Below are 18,007 nucleotides of genomic sequence, written 5' to 3' on the forward strand. Positions count from 1 at the left end.
TACCAGGTCTCACCAACGAGGAGGTGACTACTTCGAGACCCACATAATATAAAAAATATAATAGAAAAAAAAAATATAAATATATTTATAATATATAATAATAATAAAAAATAAATCAATAGATAGATATATAAGTAAATAAATAAATAAGGAAACAAGTAAATGTACAAATAATTAAAAGTATAAATTAAAAAATTTTTAAATAAAATAAAAATTTATTTTTTTTTTTAAAAAATAAATGAAAGTATAAATTAAAAAATAAATTTAAAAAAAAATGTATAACTGAATACATATGGTAAATAAATAAATAAATGAAAATTAAAAAATAAAATGAATAAATAATATGCAATATATGATAACAAAATTAATTTAAAATAAATGATAAAAAAAATAAAAAACTAAAAATTATTCGATCTAATATAAAAAAGTTAAAGTTAAAATGTTGTAATTCCGATCTATCTATCAGGAAGGTTCGCTAACAAATGAATTAATCGTCGCGACCTATGTCATATTTATAGGAAATGGTAATAACCGAAGATTGACGACAGTATACGTATTTTACCGAATATGTTAAAACTGATTCTAAGACCATAATGATCAATAATTTGTCAATTTTTATATTTTTTATTGTTAATTTATGAATTTAACAATTTTTTACAATATTATATGTAATAAAAAATATATTTTTTCACAAATTAATGTAATTTTACAGATCTATAGTATTAATTTTTAAAATTAGTTTTAATTTATAATTGTATTAAAATATTTTAATTGTTATTTTACATGAAAAATAATTGTAAAGTAACTATGAACCAAATGAACTTAATGATCAAAACTTTATCAATTTTTCGATTTTTATTTTTAGTTTCTGCATCTAAAAATTTATTACGATAAATAAATATATAAATAAATGAAACATTAAAAAATTAAAAAAAAAATAAATGAATAAAATTGAATTAATAAATAAATGTATTATTAATTAAATAAATCAGTTAATCTTTCGATAAAAAAATAATTAAAGGAATAAGAAAATCAAAAAATAATTAAATGATATGTTTGAATAAAGTAATATGTAAAAATATGAATAAAGTAATAAATGAATAAATAAATGAAAATTAAAAACGAAAAAATAATGTGCTATATATAATAACAATATTAATTTAAAATAAATAATAAAAAAATAAAAAACTAAAAATTATTCGATCTAATATAAAAAAGTTAAAGTTAAAATATTATAATTCCGATCTATCTATCAGGAAAGTTCGCTAACAAATGAATTAATCGTCGCGACCTTTGACATACTTATAAGATGGTAATAACCGAAGATCGACGACAATATACGTATTTTATCGAATATGTTAAAACTGATTCTAAGACCAGAATGATCAATAATTTTTATATTTTTTATTATTAATTTATGAATTTAACAATTTTTTACAATATTATATGTAATTATAAATATATTTTTTCACAAATTAATATAATTTTACAGATCTATAGTATTAATTTTCGATTTATAACTGTATTAAAATATTTTAATTGTTATTTTACATAAAAAATAATTGTAAACTAGCTATAAATGAACTTAATGATCAAAATTTTATTAATTTTTCGTTTATGTTTTTATTTTTAATTTATGCATCTAAAAATTTATTACGACGAATAAATAAATATAATAAAAATAAAAAAATGAATAAAATTGAATTAATAAATAAATATATTATTAATTAAATAAATCAATCAATTTTCGATAAAAAAAATAATTAAAGGAATAAGAAAATCAAAAAATAATTAAATAATATGTTTGAATAAAGTAATATGTAAATGAATAAATAAATGAAAATTAAAAAATAAAACGAATAAATAATGTGCTAAATATGATATCAGTATTAATTTAAAATAAATGATAAAAAAGTAAAAGACTAAAAATTATTCGATCTAATATAAAAAAGTTAAAGTTAAAATGTTGTAATTTCGATCTATCTATCAGGAAGGTTTGCTAACAAATGAATTAATCGTCGCGATCTATATCATATTTATAAGAAATGGTAATAATCGAAAATCGATGACAATATATGTATTTTACCGAATATGTCAAAATCAATTCGAAGACCAGAATAATCAAAAATCAAATCAAATTTATCAATTTTTACATTTTTTATTGTTAATTTATGAATTTAACAATTTTTTACAATATTATATGTAATAATTAATGTATATTTTTACAACATATAATTAAATTTATTGTTTTATAGTATTAATTTTTGATTTATAATGCGTTAGAATATTTTAAATCTTATTTTTCGGAGAATAATTACAAGATAGCCATAAATAGATTTATAATAATCAATATGTAATTATAATAATCAATAAGTTACACATTTTTTGATATTTTAATGTACACTTTTAAATTCTTTTATTTATCATAACATTTTATAATAATTTTAAAATCTCATTCTAGGATAAAAACTTTATATTATTTTAATACAATCATTTTTATCGAATTTTTCTTTAATTTTTATATTAGAATGATTCTGAATTTGATTTTAAACAAATTACGATAAATTTAAAATATTAATATCGTTATAAAATTATAAAATATTCCATCATATATTTTATTTGTGATTTCACATCGAAATTTAATCAACAAATTTTAACCACCAGTATATTCTATACTGGTAATTGAGGATGATAAATGATAAAGGAAATTGTGGATTCTTTTCGAGAACAAGAAAAGACAATTAAACATTAGATCTATTATATATCTCGTTTATCTTAAAACATCAAAATATAGAGAAAGAAAAATATTTTATATGCACTTTGTTTATAATTTATAATTTTACTTAATAAAATTTTTATGACAGTTGAAACTTTCATTAAAATTTTTAAACAAAAAGAGCACGTTCAAATAACACATCAAGGAAAAAGCATAGTGCTGGTACTATGTTTAGTTTGCAAGTCTGTCTCTGACAGAACTGGAATAATATCCAAACTTTCGCTTTCCTCGAGGCTCGGTTTCCTAAAGAATAATTCTCTCAATAACGTCCCCTCGGTAGAAGGCTCGTCCAGATCATTTTTACTCTTGATCCGTACATTTTGTATCTGATACGACATGGACTCTTTATCGAATTCCTCCAAATTACTCCTACAATATATAATTAATGCCTAAAATTTAGCCCGCTCATTTTTTTCTTCCATAATAAATAATTTCTCTTTAGAAAAAAGAAAAAAAGAAGAATTAAAACCTATCATAAAATTTTCCAATTTAATCGTACATCTACAACATTCAATTCGGTGTGTTCTCTTACGTAGTTATCTCGAATTCATCGGTTTGACAAGCTTGATGAGCCTTCCTCATGGTATCCTTGCTCCTTTCTAATTTCACCTCCTCGAGTAGTTCCTTTGTTCTTTGAAATTTACCCTCGAGTGCATTGGTTTCTGACTGCTTCTCGTCCAGAGCATTCTGCAATCGGGATTTCTCACTCACCAGATTCCTCACGGTTTGCGTAAGTTCGAGGAATTGTTTTTCCTGAGTGGCGATTTGCCGTGTCAACAACTCCAAGATACGTGAAATCCGAATCTTTAACTCCTTCGCCTCGACTCGAGCCTGTTCCAGCTAATAAAATATCATGAAACGTGATATATCGAACGAAATTCTTCTCTACGTTTCATTTATCTCGTAAAATATCAATGATCAGTAAGCATTCCTTCGTGAATAAGCATGATTCTCGTTCAATTTTCATTGAAATTATACTTGAAAACGAACTTGAATCAATTGATAATCTAAGAGCTTCGTACACTATTGACCTAATAGATCGAACTTTCATTTAAAACTACATTCCGCAATTAATGAACACTCCTATTCGACGTTTCGATATTTTAAATTGAAGGATCATTTTGCAAAACTTCTCCAATTATATATATATATATATATCTATTATATTTATAAATAGTCACTAGATTCACAAAATCTACATAACAAAGAACGATTTTGATTTAAACTTATTTAATCAAGATTGAAATCTAAATTTCTATTTTATTTTATTTCTATTTCTTATATTTTTACGATCCAATCGTATGTCTGGTTATTTATTAATCATTATTATTAAAGTGGATTATAAAATTTTCCCTGAAGCAATTTATCATAATCTATTTCCCTTTCTTTTTTTTTTCATTCGATCCCTTTTTTAACTTCTAAAAAGTTTTAAACTTCGATCTTTTATCGCATCTTTTCTCTCTTTTTTTTTAAGAAGAAAATTTTTTTGTAAGAATAAAATAGACGAAGAGGTGGAGGAATGGTCACAATTTAATCAAGCGTGAACGACATTACTTGAAATTCTAATTGTTTCTTCTCGGTTTCACGACGATCCAGGGATTTCTTATACTGATTCCTCATTGCTTCCTTTTCCGATTCGCTCACCGCCAGCTCCGACTTGGCGTCCCGCATTTCCTTGGTGCATCTGCGCGAAAAACAGCGTTCTATCACCTGTTTCCCGGCAAAATATCGTTGAAATATCGCGGGGAATTACGAAAATTTATGCGATGCTTTATACGCGAAAAACGTCGTGCGGTCGATTTAATTCACGAAATGAGAAACGAAAAAGGAAAAATTCGCTCGCTTTATCCAATTTTTATTTTTTTTTTTTTTTTTAATAGAATCACAAATTTGAACGTGCGCCAATTCCCTTAACACGTTCCCTTAAGCGTTTAAATCGTTCGTGTTAATTACGCGACTCGAAACTGGTATTTTCGACCGGCGTTTCGAAGGAGGAAACGCGGCCGAGGCATGCGATCGCCATTATCTTAATTAAGATCGAGCGTCCGACTTGCATTCGAATATGTTCGAGAAGAAAAATCTGGATTGATCCGTTGGGGGCGAGGAACATGATTGGTTCCCTGGGACGGGATTCTCTCGAATCGAACGAGAAATCGCGCGGTCAAACTTTTAATGGCCGCCTCCCATTTGTAATCAGTTTCAGTGACAAATATTTCATCATGCTGGTATATTAGTAACAGTTGGAAGCGATCACGCGCGGTGAAATTTATCCGAGGTGTGCATATATCGCTGGGATCGATGACGGAGAGAAATGTGCGGGACAGGGACGAAGAAATAGGAAACGGGAATGATAAAATGGTTGGAAGGAAGCTATAATAGAGATTTATTTCCTCGTGGCGATAAATGTTTATTTAAACTTGGAGTAATACCGGGCAAAGAAATATTGATGTATTAGGTTGATGCATGCGGAGTGTTGTTTCTTCGAGGTTTGAGTTAGACAGCTTGAGTTAATAACTGTTTGTTAAATTTTCTTCTACTGTTTATGATTACGAATTATTACGTTTCTCTTAAAGAGAAATTTTTTGTGAAATGTGAAATATAATCAACAAAAGGGATTATATCAAAATTTTGATAATTTAATGTTAATTGTTTTATATATTGATATATGATATTCCAGAACGATGAACGTTATCAATTTTCATTAAATTTTTCTTAAATATTCGTAATAAATAACAAAAATGCATAATATAAAGAGTTATCAACTACATTTCTCTTTTATCTCTTTCATTTTCTTTTTCATATTCTACAAATTAATATAACTTATAAAAATGTTTCTTTAAATGGCGGTAGCGAATGTGTTAAATTTTAAGTATCAATAATTAGCGATACTATTTCGAATATATGTACAATATGTACAACGTTTCGAAAATCCCTAATGTGATTTATGAGATTATCCGATTATATATTACCCAATTAAATAGGAAAATACGGTTAGAATTTTATAAAGAAAATTAATTACCTATCTGATAGAAATGAGCTTCGATATTGAAATATAATAATGATTAATTGAACGTAAAGTTGCAATTGAATGCGTGTATGGCGATATAAATTGCGGAGGGAATTTACTTAATTAATTGTTTGACCAGTAGAGCTATCCTCTTCCTATCAGCGGGACAGAGATCTTGGATATGAGGGAACGAAACCGAGTTCCCGTCCACGTCTTCCCCTCTGCATTTCCAGCAGGCTTCCTCGTCAGCTTTCACCTCCTCGCTCTCTGTCGAGATCGTTTGTCTGCTCGAAGATTAAACAGTTACTTAAATGTTTCTTTATATTAAGAAATTGACGTCACAGCGGTCAGGCCGATGCAAGCAACACAAAAGGGATTTTCTCTCGAAATGTATTTCTCGTCTCGACGCGATACAATGGAAACGAAGACGAGTTATTCCCACACGAGTTATCTCGTATCTCTAATAATTTTAATTTTAAAAAGAAAAGAAACGCAAAGAAATATCAACGAAATTTAAATTTTCCACGAACGAAACTTCTTTTACTTGTGTTTCTTTTTCAATTATTATAGCTCGAGATAAAAATAAGAAAGATGAATACATTATTAAATATTTCCAATCTAAAAAATAATTTTACCGACTCGTGAACGAAACAGATTTAATTTACATATCGAATCCCGCAATTGGTAAATAATAATGAAAAGTGCAAACGTTTAAACACAATGAATGAAATCGAATCGAGGGAGGAATCCAGCGTTTCAACCGGCCCCAACAATGGACCGATCGTGGGAACGTGTAACGAAATAAGTAACGAAGTAACGTGTACCGTGCTTGAATCGTACTTTAACCTAGTTATCGTCATACGGTCGGGATTAGTTGAATTCCGTGTACGGACCTTGGTCGTCGTGATGCATGTACTCGTTCTCCTGATAAATCCGGAGGGTACGTTGATGAAGTCTGGCCAGTCTGCACAGAACGAATTCGTGAAATCGAATCGTGGCCGTGTCTCAATTTCGCGGTCGAACGTGATGAACCGATGCACATGTGCGACCCGTGGCCGAGAGAAACAAAAAAGAAACGATGAAGAATGGGAGAGAGGTGACGTTGTACCTTTTACTCCATCTAATATAGGAATTCATAAGAGTACCGTCATCGTAGTCGTTCGAATACATGCCCGGCAGACATTTCTTCCCGTTGGAAAGTTGGAAGATCGACGAGACGACTTTCGAGCCCTCGATTTTTTCCTGGACGCGGAAACACGCAGCTTCGAGAAAGGGAAACGATTCGACGCTGTCCAGAGAGGACTCGATGCTCGGTGGTCGACGGCCTGAAGTTAGACTCGTATCGAGTTTCTTAACTCGACGCTCTGCGGCGATAAGAGGAGCATTTTTCTTTGGTGGGGGGAAAAAGCGGACCGATGAGATATTAAATCGTGGATGAAAAACGATGAGATGATATCCGTGCGAAGAAGAATTGAACACCGTGGGATTTTTAAGTCGAATCAGCGGCGCCATTTTTATCTCGTCTTCTATTTCTTTCGTTTCGTTCCTCTTGTCCCTTGAAGAAGAAAATAAGGAAGAGTAATGAAAAAGAATTTAGAGGAAAGAGAGATTGAAGGGAAACGTGGGATTTATATATCTGAATTTTATTCACAAAAATCGGTGCGCTCTAAATGTACATATTTGTCGCAGTCTTTGTTCCCGCGAACCATATCGACGCAATTCACAGATTCTTTTTTCTTCCGTTTTTAATAATTATTAATCTCGACGATGTTCGTGCACTCGAGAAAAACGAAAGGATAAAAATTGGACGACGAACGGACGAGATGCACGTTGAATCCCAGGATCTTCTCCTTCCTGGATCCTAACTCCAAGGATGCAAATATATTAAACGTTGTCTCGCGAATTGTTCTCGAAAAATTGTTTCTCGCAAGTAGAGAGAGATTTACGATGTCAAAAAGTAAAAGTTCTCTGTCGTCCATTCTCGATTATTCGTTTACAAAATGTTTGCTTTTCGAGAGGACAACTGTCAACATCTTCGAACACGCTCAAATATATTCGCATTCTGAGGATAAAACGCGAAAAAACGTTTAATCGAAAAGTCTGGTTCATAGGAAGAACACAGGGATCGGATTGGTCGCTGAATCATCACAGTCCTTTCGATTTTAGCATTCACGATTGATCGGTTGCTCCGTGGTCGAGTTTCGATGGCTTCTCAATCCGTCCTCCACTCCGTTCGGACATCCGGTTAGGCTAATGGTCGTTTCCTGTTCCTTGATCGGGACACTGGTCCTGGTATCGTTTCCAAGGATCGACATGTGCATCACGCTCCGCTGCCCTCGCCTCGAGTCGTACCTTCTCGAGCTTATTAACGAGAAACTTTGACCCCGCCCCCGTGAGCTCAAGTCGGATGACCGACGATGTCGCCTCCGCATCCGCCTTGGCACGCAACAAAGCAGATACCTGCGACCAAGTTTCGCTTAATTTTAACGATAATAGTTTAACGACTTTGCTCTATTATACGCTGGTAATAACGTTACTTTCCTCGGTTTAACGGTAATAAGGAACAATCGGCTATTGATTATCTTGCTCGAGTTTGCACGTTAAACGAGCGTGTTTAATTATTCGTAATAGGCTTTGCGTTTTTCGAGTCGGAAAGATAAATTTGGTAAGTAAACTTTGAAAGTTTGAACGTGTAATTAATCGTTTTCGAATTATAGAGAAAGAGAGAGAGGGAGAGAAAGAGAATGGTGGCGCGAGAGTAAAATTAAAGCAAGTCGTTAAAATCATATATGGGGGATGAAATTGAAGTTTGAAATAGTTTGGTATAGAATAACGATGTTGAAAAAAAAAAAGTCAATTTTATATTATATTTCAAATTCTATCCCAGGTAGGCAATAAATATTCATAGCAACGACCGAATTCGTTCGAATTTCTCGCGGAAATGATTTTCATCCGAAACCGTGAAAATGTGCGGCTAATTCATGGGGGAGGTTATTCAGGTAACTGAATAGAAGCGGAGAAGCATTGATTAAGCGTTAGTCGGGCAATTTTTACTCGTATTGATAATAATTTGTGATACGATTCATTCTTTAAATAAGATTATTCCGTAGGCGTTAAATTGCTGCCAAAATTTTCTCCTGATATTTCGTTTTCGATAACTCTCCACGAACCGTGAATATTTAAAAATCGAAATTGATTTTCGATTCGTTCTAACGAGACACGATTTTCATTCACTATACGATAAATCGAGGAAATCGAGGAAATGTTTTTTTTTTTTTTTTTCGTTGAAAATACCTGTCGAAGTATTTTCTGAATGTACTGCTCACGCAGTACAAAGCGATAGGATTGATACAACTATTGGTGAACGCTAGGCAAAAACCGAGGATCCGGAAATAATGCCAAAAATCGTTGTAATCCTGCTGTGCCGTTGGATGGATGTAAAACCACAGCATAAACACATGTTGGGGGAAGAAGCACACTGCAAAAACAATCACGAACGCCATCACCATTTTCGCCACCTTTTTACGCGCTTTCACTTGTTTCACCTACAATCAAAACGATACAATTATAAAAGATGATATATGATTTTGCAAAAAAAAAAAAAAATAACTATCTCACTTTTTCCTCTCGTTAAACAACAATTTTTCTTTCGCCAACCGAAAAATTTGCTCTGAACTTTACTTGCCTATTTAAAAAAAATCTTCATACATTAAACTTTGCAAAAATTATTGGAAAGAATCGATGAGAGTGGTTGAGTTTTCTTAACAAACTGATAGTTCCTTCGTTAAGTTTAATGGGAATTGAAGGCTGTTATAACAATCGAAAGGAACGATTATGCAAATTCAAAAATTGGAGAAACTTTCGTTGAACTTTTTTAATGGTATATTTTACAATATATAACTTTTATATAAGTTTTATTTTACCTGACATTGCATCTCACCGGGTATGTTCCTGGTGCTGCGCATCAAGTGTCTGGCCATTAGGATGTAGAAGAACGCGATGATGATGAGCGGCACCGCGTAGTAGATGAAGAAACGGCAGACCAAGATCGTTTTTGGATAATTCGGCCCGAATTCCGGGGGATATGGGTAGCAAGCCTTTGAACAAAAATTACCAGAACTGAAAATCTACGGTTTTGATAGCTCGATTAAACGTGTTTAACTCGCATAATAAAATGGAACGACGAGTTGATCGCTGTTGCCAAGAACAACAGCAAGATAGAATATATAATAGTTAAAAATAATTAAAGCTTAATTGCCTTATGGATGCTGAACTCACGCGAAAGCTAATACTGCTGTTCACTTTGAAGACCCTGATGTAGGAGAAGGAACCGGGGATGGCGCACATGATGGCCAATAGCCAAATCAACGCGGCTACTATCACAGTGAATCGGGTTGCTCTTTTTCCAGTACCTTGAACAAATAAAAATCGATCATGTCTACGTTCTCGTTCGAATAGTTTTCTTCTTATGGAAACAGTCTACCTAGATTATTATATTATCACGATGAAAGAGAAAAATCTTGTAAGCAAATATTCGTGGAAATAAAGATTGGGGGGATCTTCGTTACTTTTTAATCATCTACGTCTATTAAGTTATTTTCGAGGAAAGGAGGAAAGTTGAAAACTTTCATCGATTTCTTTGCTCGAATCCGTTTGAACGTTTTGCATCCACTTCATTCTCATCGCGAAAATTCCCCTTTAACTGCCTGCGACCGGAACTTAAAAGACTTAAGGACAGGAAAATGGGAAATCGAAGCTCGTACCCGTGGTGTGAAACTTTCTCATTGGATCCACGATGGCGAAGAATCTGTCCGCCGATAGAGCCGTTAAAGTGAAGACGGAGACTCCGATCGAGATATCCTTGGCGCACTCGGATACCTTGCAGAGCACGAGCCCAAATGGCCACGAATCCAGGATATAAACGGTGAACGTGAATGGTACGCACGTCATGATCACCTGCGGTGTGAACCAAGTGTCAGAGAAATCGAATAGACTATTAATTCAATATCGCAGAGGTATTTTTAAAAATAAGCTTTTATTTTTAAAAATAAGATCTTCGCGATCTTCGCGAGAAAAATTAAGATTCTTCATTGTGTAATTTCTATTCCTTTTCTCTCTTTCTCTCTCTTTCTCTCTGTCGTAAGAGTAAAAAAACAATGGAAAAATTTCAACAGCTAAATGAGAAACGTGTGCGCAAAACGAAATATTATGGAAGGTGAATTTTAAAAGAAATTATCTCAAGAAATAGGTTGTAAAATATCGTACGAATTCATCACGAATAAGAATAAGAATAAGATGGAAGATTATCGACGAACGAGGGATAAGTTTTCACCACGATAAAAAATGAACACGTGCCAAGAGATCCCCAAGCGCCAACGAGAAGACATAAATATTGGGAACGTTCCTCATGTTACTGTGCCTCAGTATGGTGAGCGCAAGCACCCCGTTTCCGGTGAGCCCGATCAGAAGAATCAGGAGGAACACGATCGGCACGATATAAGTTTCCGGCCGATCTTCGTACGGCACGTACTTCTCCCCCATGCTCAATTGTTCCTCATCCTCTTTCAACACCATCTGATCGATCACACCGTACATACTGCCTATGCTCGTATAATCCGTGGTCGAGGCAATCGCGGAAGTGACTCTGAGGACAGACGAGGGGGGCGGTGTCGTCCGTGACGGAGGGAACAACGGAGATACGGTGGTTCCAGCTCTCAACATATTTTTGTTCATCCTTTCACCAAACTCTTCGCACTGGTCACCAGCACTATTCCGGAAATGGATGATCGCTCGCCTTTCATATCTTCCTGATCGCGTTCCTCCCCGGCCAATGGCCAATGGCCGCAAGGCGGTTCACCAGCTCGCTCAGAGAATCTCTGCTCCCTGGAAATTGGGAAAGAAACGTGTTAGCCAAAGTTCTCGGCAAATGGGGCGGAATATCACGGTAAATGGGGAAATGATTCACGGGGAGACGCACGGTGAGAGCCATTTACCTCGCGGAGGGGTAAAAGGCGAGAAGGAAATTGCACGGATTGAAAAAGACGCGTGTAATTTTTAAGCGAGAAGCTTAAGGTTCTCTTTTCTTTTTTCTTTTTTTTTTTTTTAGAAAATAATACGAAAAGATAAAGGTGATAAGTTTAATGTCAAAGTAGATTTATATTTATAAGAGGAAAGGGAGACGGGGGTTTAATAAGCGTCTCGATACGATGATTCTTTGGAGACGCGCTCGCCATGAACTAAGTCCAATTTAATGAGAGTTCCGTTGCTCATTCTATACTGTGCATTATATAAAAAAGGTTATCGATAAATTCGCAAAGCACGAGGGGAAAAAAAGAGAGAAAGAGAGAGAGAGAGAAAAAGATAGGTGTAGGAGTGCATTTCCGTCGCGATAAAGAGTTACACTAATTCACCGTGCTACGTGACCTCGTTAACCAAGAATTTTTAGCCTTTAATACTTTCTATTACCGTGCCTCCAGCGTTTTACGAGTCGTGAAAGAGTCGCTTAGTTTCTTGTAACCTCGTCGAGATCGACGGTTCTGTTCCACCAAGTCTCAAACTCGCGCGTCTACCCTTGCGTGGGCAGAGCTTTTTCATTCCCCTAAGACCTCAAGACACGGTCGATGCATGAAGATAAGAGTACTCCAAACCCTTGAAATTTCTTTGAAAACAATAATGACTGTACGCGCGCGCTATCAGATTTCTGCTCAATTAGAGAGTTCCAGCTTGGGGATATCAGATTGGAAATACTTGGTTTAATTTTAGTCGTTAATGATAACAGTCGTTTCTCGCATCGCCATTCTGTAATTTATATATTTTCTTGGAAATTAAGATGCGAAAGCTTCAAGATTTCAGATGGAATTCCACGAATATTCCAAATGGAGGAAACGGTAATGATTCTAAAAATTGTGTGTTCTAAAAATGTGTGCATTTCCTCGATCCTCTATTTATTTTGGTACGATATAATACCGGAATTAAATGGGTCAGGATCACAATAGAACGAACGATATTAAGCTAGGGTTAAATGGGACCGCAAATTGCGAAGTTAGATATTGAAATAAAATAATTTCATTTCTCGACGTCCTCCCCCGAATGAGATTAAATTTCAAACGTATTGGCGAATTGTTATTTAAATATTATTTATTTTTCCACGTGAAATAAGCTCTTAATCGGGAGAGGAATTTATATTCAGAGGTTCCATCGTTGTTCCATTGTTGTTGTTGGAAAAATGAATACTACACTAGACTATTCCCTGTATTCTCTTGCAGGCAAGCTTCCTCTTTTGTGAACTGAATAATGTTTCGCTCGTTGCTCCGCGAGAGACAATGAGATCTCACCAGACAAAATTACAATTGTACCTTTGGCGAAAGAATTTCATATCTCGAAACGGAAGTCATAGTTGTGAAAATTTGTCGACTCGATCTCTTGAAAAAACTCTTGATACAACTCAGTTTCATAAACTCCCTTCAAAAACTTTACACGGGATTCGTGCTATATCGTTTTAAAAACGGATATTATGAAACCTTAGCAAATATTATTTCTACAAGAACAATCTTGAAAAGTTTTAACCAATCTCGAAGCGATTGTACACACATCGAACGGAAGATTATATACTTCTTAAATCATGGTTCAAATTGCAAGAAAGATATTTTCTACTCGATTTGGCGAATAAGAATAATTTGTTCCCGAGGAATTACTTAAAATTGCTTATCTAATCCATTTCAATTCGCTGATCCCGCAAAACATGGCACGATCAAATCGACTCACCACTTTAATTCACCCCGACAATTTCACGCTGTGATACGCTCCAACGCCTTTATCTTTCAAACTTGACGCGCAATCTCGGCCGAAGATGGAAGATCCTTCTTCCACGTTCGAAATCGAACTATAATGCATGCGTGTGTACACGAAGTTTCAAAGCCAGTCTCGTTATTTTTTGCCAAATAGATTTTACGACATGGAAGGAAGGAACGGTTCGATAAAGCTTCCTAGGATCGGTAAGCCTATAAACCTTTTTTACGGATTCAATCGCTAGAGGCTAGACCGATATACGATTGGATGCAGCGATATTTATTCTCGGCGAAGACACGTTACGACGACTGATCCTATACAAAGATAGAGGCAGCAGCTCGTAAATCGGGAACCAAGACATTTAGGATCATTAAATGGGGCTAAGCGCGATACCGGCCCCGATTGGATTAAACACGATTACACAGTGGTCTGGCTATCACTTTGCGGGCACACGTGTGTTCACGTTTTTCGTTTGGATTAATGGAACGAGGTATGCGCCATTCAAACGTGTCGTAATTTTCGAACAAATTGTAATCTGAGGACGGCAGTGACGTGATCGTCTCGACAAAATCGAGATCGCGGGGAAACGGAAAAACCACGACGTAAGTTTTAATGGAACTTTCGTGACCAGAACTTTGGGAAATATAATAGGGTTATTAGAATGGCGGATTTTTTCGTGAGGGTAATAGATGACTCTAGTGAATCGCGATCGTTATTCGGGAGAGGCATTAAGTACGTAAGTTGGAGGAGCGAGAATGTGTTTGCATAAAAACGAAAAAACGAGATCAAACTTCAGAAATAGAGAGTGACGCGAAAACGAGTGAAGAAATGTCCGTATAATCGAGTTACCGCCGTCCGTTGCAGCTGTTACTAAAAGCCTGTTGTTCAATCTACCAAAGCGAATGAAAATCACAATTTGAAACGTGTTGGAAATATCCCTCCAAAACATTCTCTCTCACTCTCTCTCTCTCTCTCTCTCTTTCTCAATTCACAATTACAGTTAATAAAATTCTCCATGCAATTTCCAATCCACGGGAATGAAAATATTGGTTTCACTCCTCTCCTATTTGTAAATCTTATTTCTTTCAGTGGTTAACTTTTCTGGAAAGCTTTGCGAAACGTGTTATGCACCGCGTCGAATTGTCATTAACGTCATTTAAGCTTCGATTATCGATTTACTTTTTATCGTTCGATGGCGTATAAAAGTTTCGCCTCATCAGCCCACTCGCGTCCTTTCCTTTCGAAAGGAAAACGAATCGAGGGATATTTCGGTATTTGGAATTTTTTTTTTTGTGTGTATTTAATCTTTTTAATTTTCATCGAAATTCAATGGCTATTATTTTCGAATTTTGCAAGAGAATCATTTGTGTATTTAATTTTTACGTAAAGTTGAACGAATGTAACTATTCTCTGAATAATTTCCTCGATATTTTTACATTTGTGGAGAAAAAATAAAGCTTATTTTTTTATAGGAATTAGTTTCATTGAATGTTTCATTCTGTTAATCGAGGTAAACTGATATTCGTTTTTCTTTTTTCTTTTTTTCTGCATTTATCCGTAATTACTGAACTGAATTAATTACCACAGAAATCTTTGCCACGCCATATTTTCTGGATATTTTAATGATAAATCACTTGGCCATCAACGCATGGCGTTGTACACGTGTGTTGGCTAACAAGTTTTGATAAAACGCGGTGAAAATCGATTAATTATCACGACTGAAAATTCTGATAACGTACGTGTTCCCCTTCGTTTTATAATTCCCCATCCAAGTGAAATTGAAATGACCAACTGCCATTCTTTCCAATACTATCGGCATGTAACGAAATAATAAAAACGGGGGGCTAGTTTAAACAATGATTTGTTATTTCGAAAAAAAAGAAAAACAACTTTAAACTATCTCCTAATCTTCTAAAATCTTTTCAAAAAAATAATTTCGAAATTTTTCAAATGAGGATGGAGAAGAAAAAATCTATTTATATACAAATACTGATAAATTAACGAAAGATTGGATATTGAAAGAGATGAGAAGAAGTATCTGTAGCGCGAATCATGGGATCATAAAAGGGTTTTAACGACTTCCGATGATCGTTTTCTCCTATGAAAAAAGTATCGTAAGATTGCATGGCGACCACTAATTGGGGCGCCAGGAAAATAATCAAACATCAGACACATGGCCCGTTAGTCTCAATTGCGCTCGATAAATAATTGCCCGTTTCAGTCGACGAGAATATGCGATATCGAGCTGCAAAAACTTTGCTTTTTATGTTGCAAAAAATTAAATCGAATCTCTACATACGAAAATATTTGTATTAATCTAAATATTAAACTAACTTGGAAAACCGTGAAAACTAAAAATACGAATAAAAGATAAATACTTTTTTCTTCCCTTTTATTTTCCCTAGTAAATAATTGATAATAATTTTTGTACCATTTTTTTATCGTTATTATTTTAGCAATTTATGATATTATATCACAATTTTTTTGATATAATTTAATACTAAAATCTATACGTATCGAATTTGATCGTCGAACATGTACGTTGAAATTGTTGACACATACAACAAATCTAGATTTGTCGATTCCTCTTTTCCTATCTTTCGCTATGTTTGAAACTGAATAGATAACTCCACTTTTTTAGTGGACTAACTCTTCTTCAAATTTGGCCGAGTAATAATCTCCGGATAGAATTAAACTGGTTTTAAAAATCTTGTGAAATTGATTGAATGGTCCAAAGAATCACCCTTCTATGTTTGCTAGAAGTCTAAAAAAAAAAATAAAAGATCCGATTATATATAAAGATCCTGATCTTTCTTGGATCCAAAGCTAATACCATTTCAAGCGTTTCTAAGAATAGAATAAAATAAATGTGTAATATATACATTCGTAAATGTTTCGAAAAGATTAGAATCCTATTATATTTTATTTAGAGAATAGGGAAAAAACGTGGTGGTAGTTATCCTTTAATCAAGGATAATGGTCAATAGAGAATTTGATATTTTTTGAATTAAAAGAAAGAAATAAAAACGAAGCACTCTTATACTAGGGATTAGATTAAAAACGATAAATGATGGCGAATAATGTAAATAACAAAACCATGAAGACCGTTGATCACGCTACTTTAAAAATAGAGAACGTTCGAGAAAATTAATCAAAATAATTTAACGAGTGCTGCTTCTTTTTTTTATATGTGTTTATTGCGATTATGTTTTATCTCGTACGAATTCGAAACTTTGGAAAATTTCAATTTCCAACATATGCTTCCAACATTTGCCATAACTTACCGCCTTCCATATCGAAAAATTTCAAACGATTATTTTTCACGATCTCTTTTTCTATTTCGAAATTGCAAAATAAATTTTTTTTTTTTGTAAAATTCCTTTTTCCAACTCTAAGCACGACTACATAATTTATGTATAGCATCCAATAAAAAAAAACGCGTAGGTAGAAAATGAAATCGCTCCCACGTGTATGTGAAAAATACGTTTTCTATCGGGGTTACGCGTGAAAGAAACCATTTATATCGACGGTGCATTTGGGGAAGATAGATAGATTATTCGATAAAATCGTTCGAAATCGCGATATGAGAAAGAAAACGTAACTTGGTTTGCAAATATTTATACAGCTCTTCCTGAACTTTCAACTTTGTTTCTTTGTTTGACGGCTTTGTCAGCACTTTCGCCCAGGTCTGACCAATATTGGCTTCTACCACTTCGTCGCAACTATTCGGCTAATATACATTCGAATCGCTTCTCCGAGTTCTAATCTATCGAACGTTTATCGTATCGAAGTAATAACTATAAATGGTTGATATCATTTCACCCCGCGGAGTCTAACAAATCGTTAACAGGGAAAGTAATTGCAATTGTTATCCTATTTAAAATTTCATTTGAAACTCGTACAAGTTCAGCGGGGGCTTAACGATTCTTCTTAATGAATAGGACGTCTTTCACCGGGCTGATTACAATTGTCGTGATGCAATCGGATTTTAATCCTCATTAATTTTTGTCTAAAGCTTGACTTTCCAGGGGAACATCCTTGGGAACGATTCTTCGAATTTACGATAAATTAAAACGAATTAACGAACGTTCTTTGATTCGTTTAAAATTCTAAAACGATCACGGATATTCGGAAATTTATGAATATTCTAAAAGCGGGGGAAAAAAAAAAATGAAAAAGAAACTGACCCGCTGTAACGTGATTGAAAAATGTCACGATATTTGGTCGTCAAGCGTCATTCTTTTTCGCACGCAATTTTTCCTATCGATCAAGCCTCTCCTGATTGACGTGTTCCCTACAAAATGGAGGACGAAATGGTCCGGAGAGCGTTAAGAGGATCGAAAGCGACGAAAATGCTTTTCGCAAAAAAAAAATTACAAGAGATACGGAATCGGTTTTCCCTTTAAAAAAAAAAAAAAAAAAAAAAAAAAAAAAAA

At 33.9% G+C, this 18,007-nt stretch overlaps 3 protein-coding genes across 6 annotated transcripts in view; all 3 read right to left on the reverse strand.

The window, feature by feature from the left end:
* Nucleotides 1-2,623: 2,623 nt before the first annotated feature.
* On the reverse strand, nt 2,624-4,652 carry LOC102671104 (autophagy-related protein 23-like). The gene is made up of 3 exons (XM_031515171.1): nt 4,331-4,652; nt 3,309-3,616; nt 2,624-3,145 (listed from the first exon to the last, which is right to left on the reverse strand). Exons 1-3 carry the CDS (start codon nt 4,445-4,447, stop codon nt 2,917-2,919), a joined length of 654 nt encoding a protein of 217 aa, XP_031371031.1. The 5' UTR covers nt 4,448-4,652; the 3' UTR covers nt 2,624-2,916.
* A 1,129-nt stretch (nt 4,653-5,781) lies between these two features.
* Nucleotides 5,782-7,141, reverse strand: LOC116186801. Its single transcript, XM_031515162.1, has 2 exons — nt 6,677-7,141; nt 5,782-6,067 (listed from the first exon to the last, which is right to left on the reverse strand). Exons 1-2 carry the CDS (start codon nt 6,823-6,825, stop codon nt 5,899-5,901), a joined length of 318 nt encoding a protein of 105 aa, XP_031371022.1. The 5' UTR covers nt 6,826-7,141; the 3' UTR covers nt 5,782-5,898.
* A 379-nt stretch (nt 7,142-7,520) lies between these two features.
* The window catches only part of LOC102671252 (neuropeptide CCHamide-1 receptor-like), a 30,085-nt gene continuing 19,598 nt past the window's right edge, over nt 7,521-18,007 (reverse strand). For 2 of the 4 annotated variants that reach the window (XM_031515160.1, XM_031515159.1), the window contains exons 2-8: nt 11,139-11,666; nt 10,547-10,739; nt 10,062-10,195; nt 9,707-9,880; nt 9,394-9,468; nt 9,078-9,328; nt 7,521-8,243 (exon numbers count right to left, since the gene is read on the reverse strand). In XM_031515160.1, coding sequence (XP_031371020.1) covers nt 7,946-8,243; nt 9,078-9,328; nt 9,394-9,468; nt 9,707-9,880; nt 10,062-10,195; nt 10,547-10,739; nt 11,139-11,516 — 1,503 coding nt within the window. In that variant the 5' untranslated portion in view covers nt 11,517-11,666 and the 3' untranslated portion in view covers nt 7,521-7,945. The remainder of the gene's footprint in view (nt 8,244-9,077; nt 9,329-9,393; nt 9,469-9,706; nt 9,881-10,061; nt 10,196-10,546; nt 10,740-11,138; nt 11,667-18,007) is intronic. The other 2 variants (XM_006609530.2, XM_006609528.2) reach the window with 2 other exon arrangements.

This window comes from Apis dorsata, unplaced genomic scaffold (genome assembly GCF_000469605.1).
Source record: "Apis dorsata unplaced genomic scaffold, Apis dorsata 1.3 scaffold_58, whole genome shotgun sequence".
In the NCBI taxonomy this organism is placed as follows: domain Eukaryota; kingdom Metazoa; phylum Arthropoda; class Insecta; order Hymenoptera; family Apidae; genus Apis; species Apis dorsata.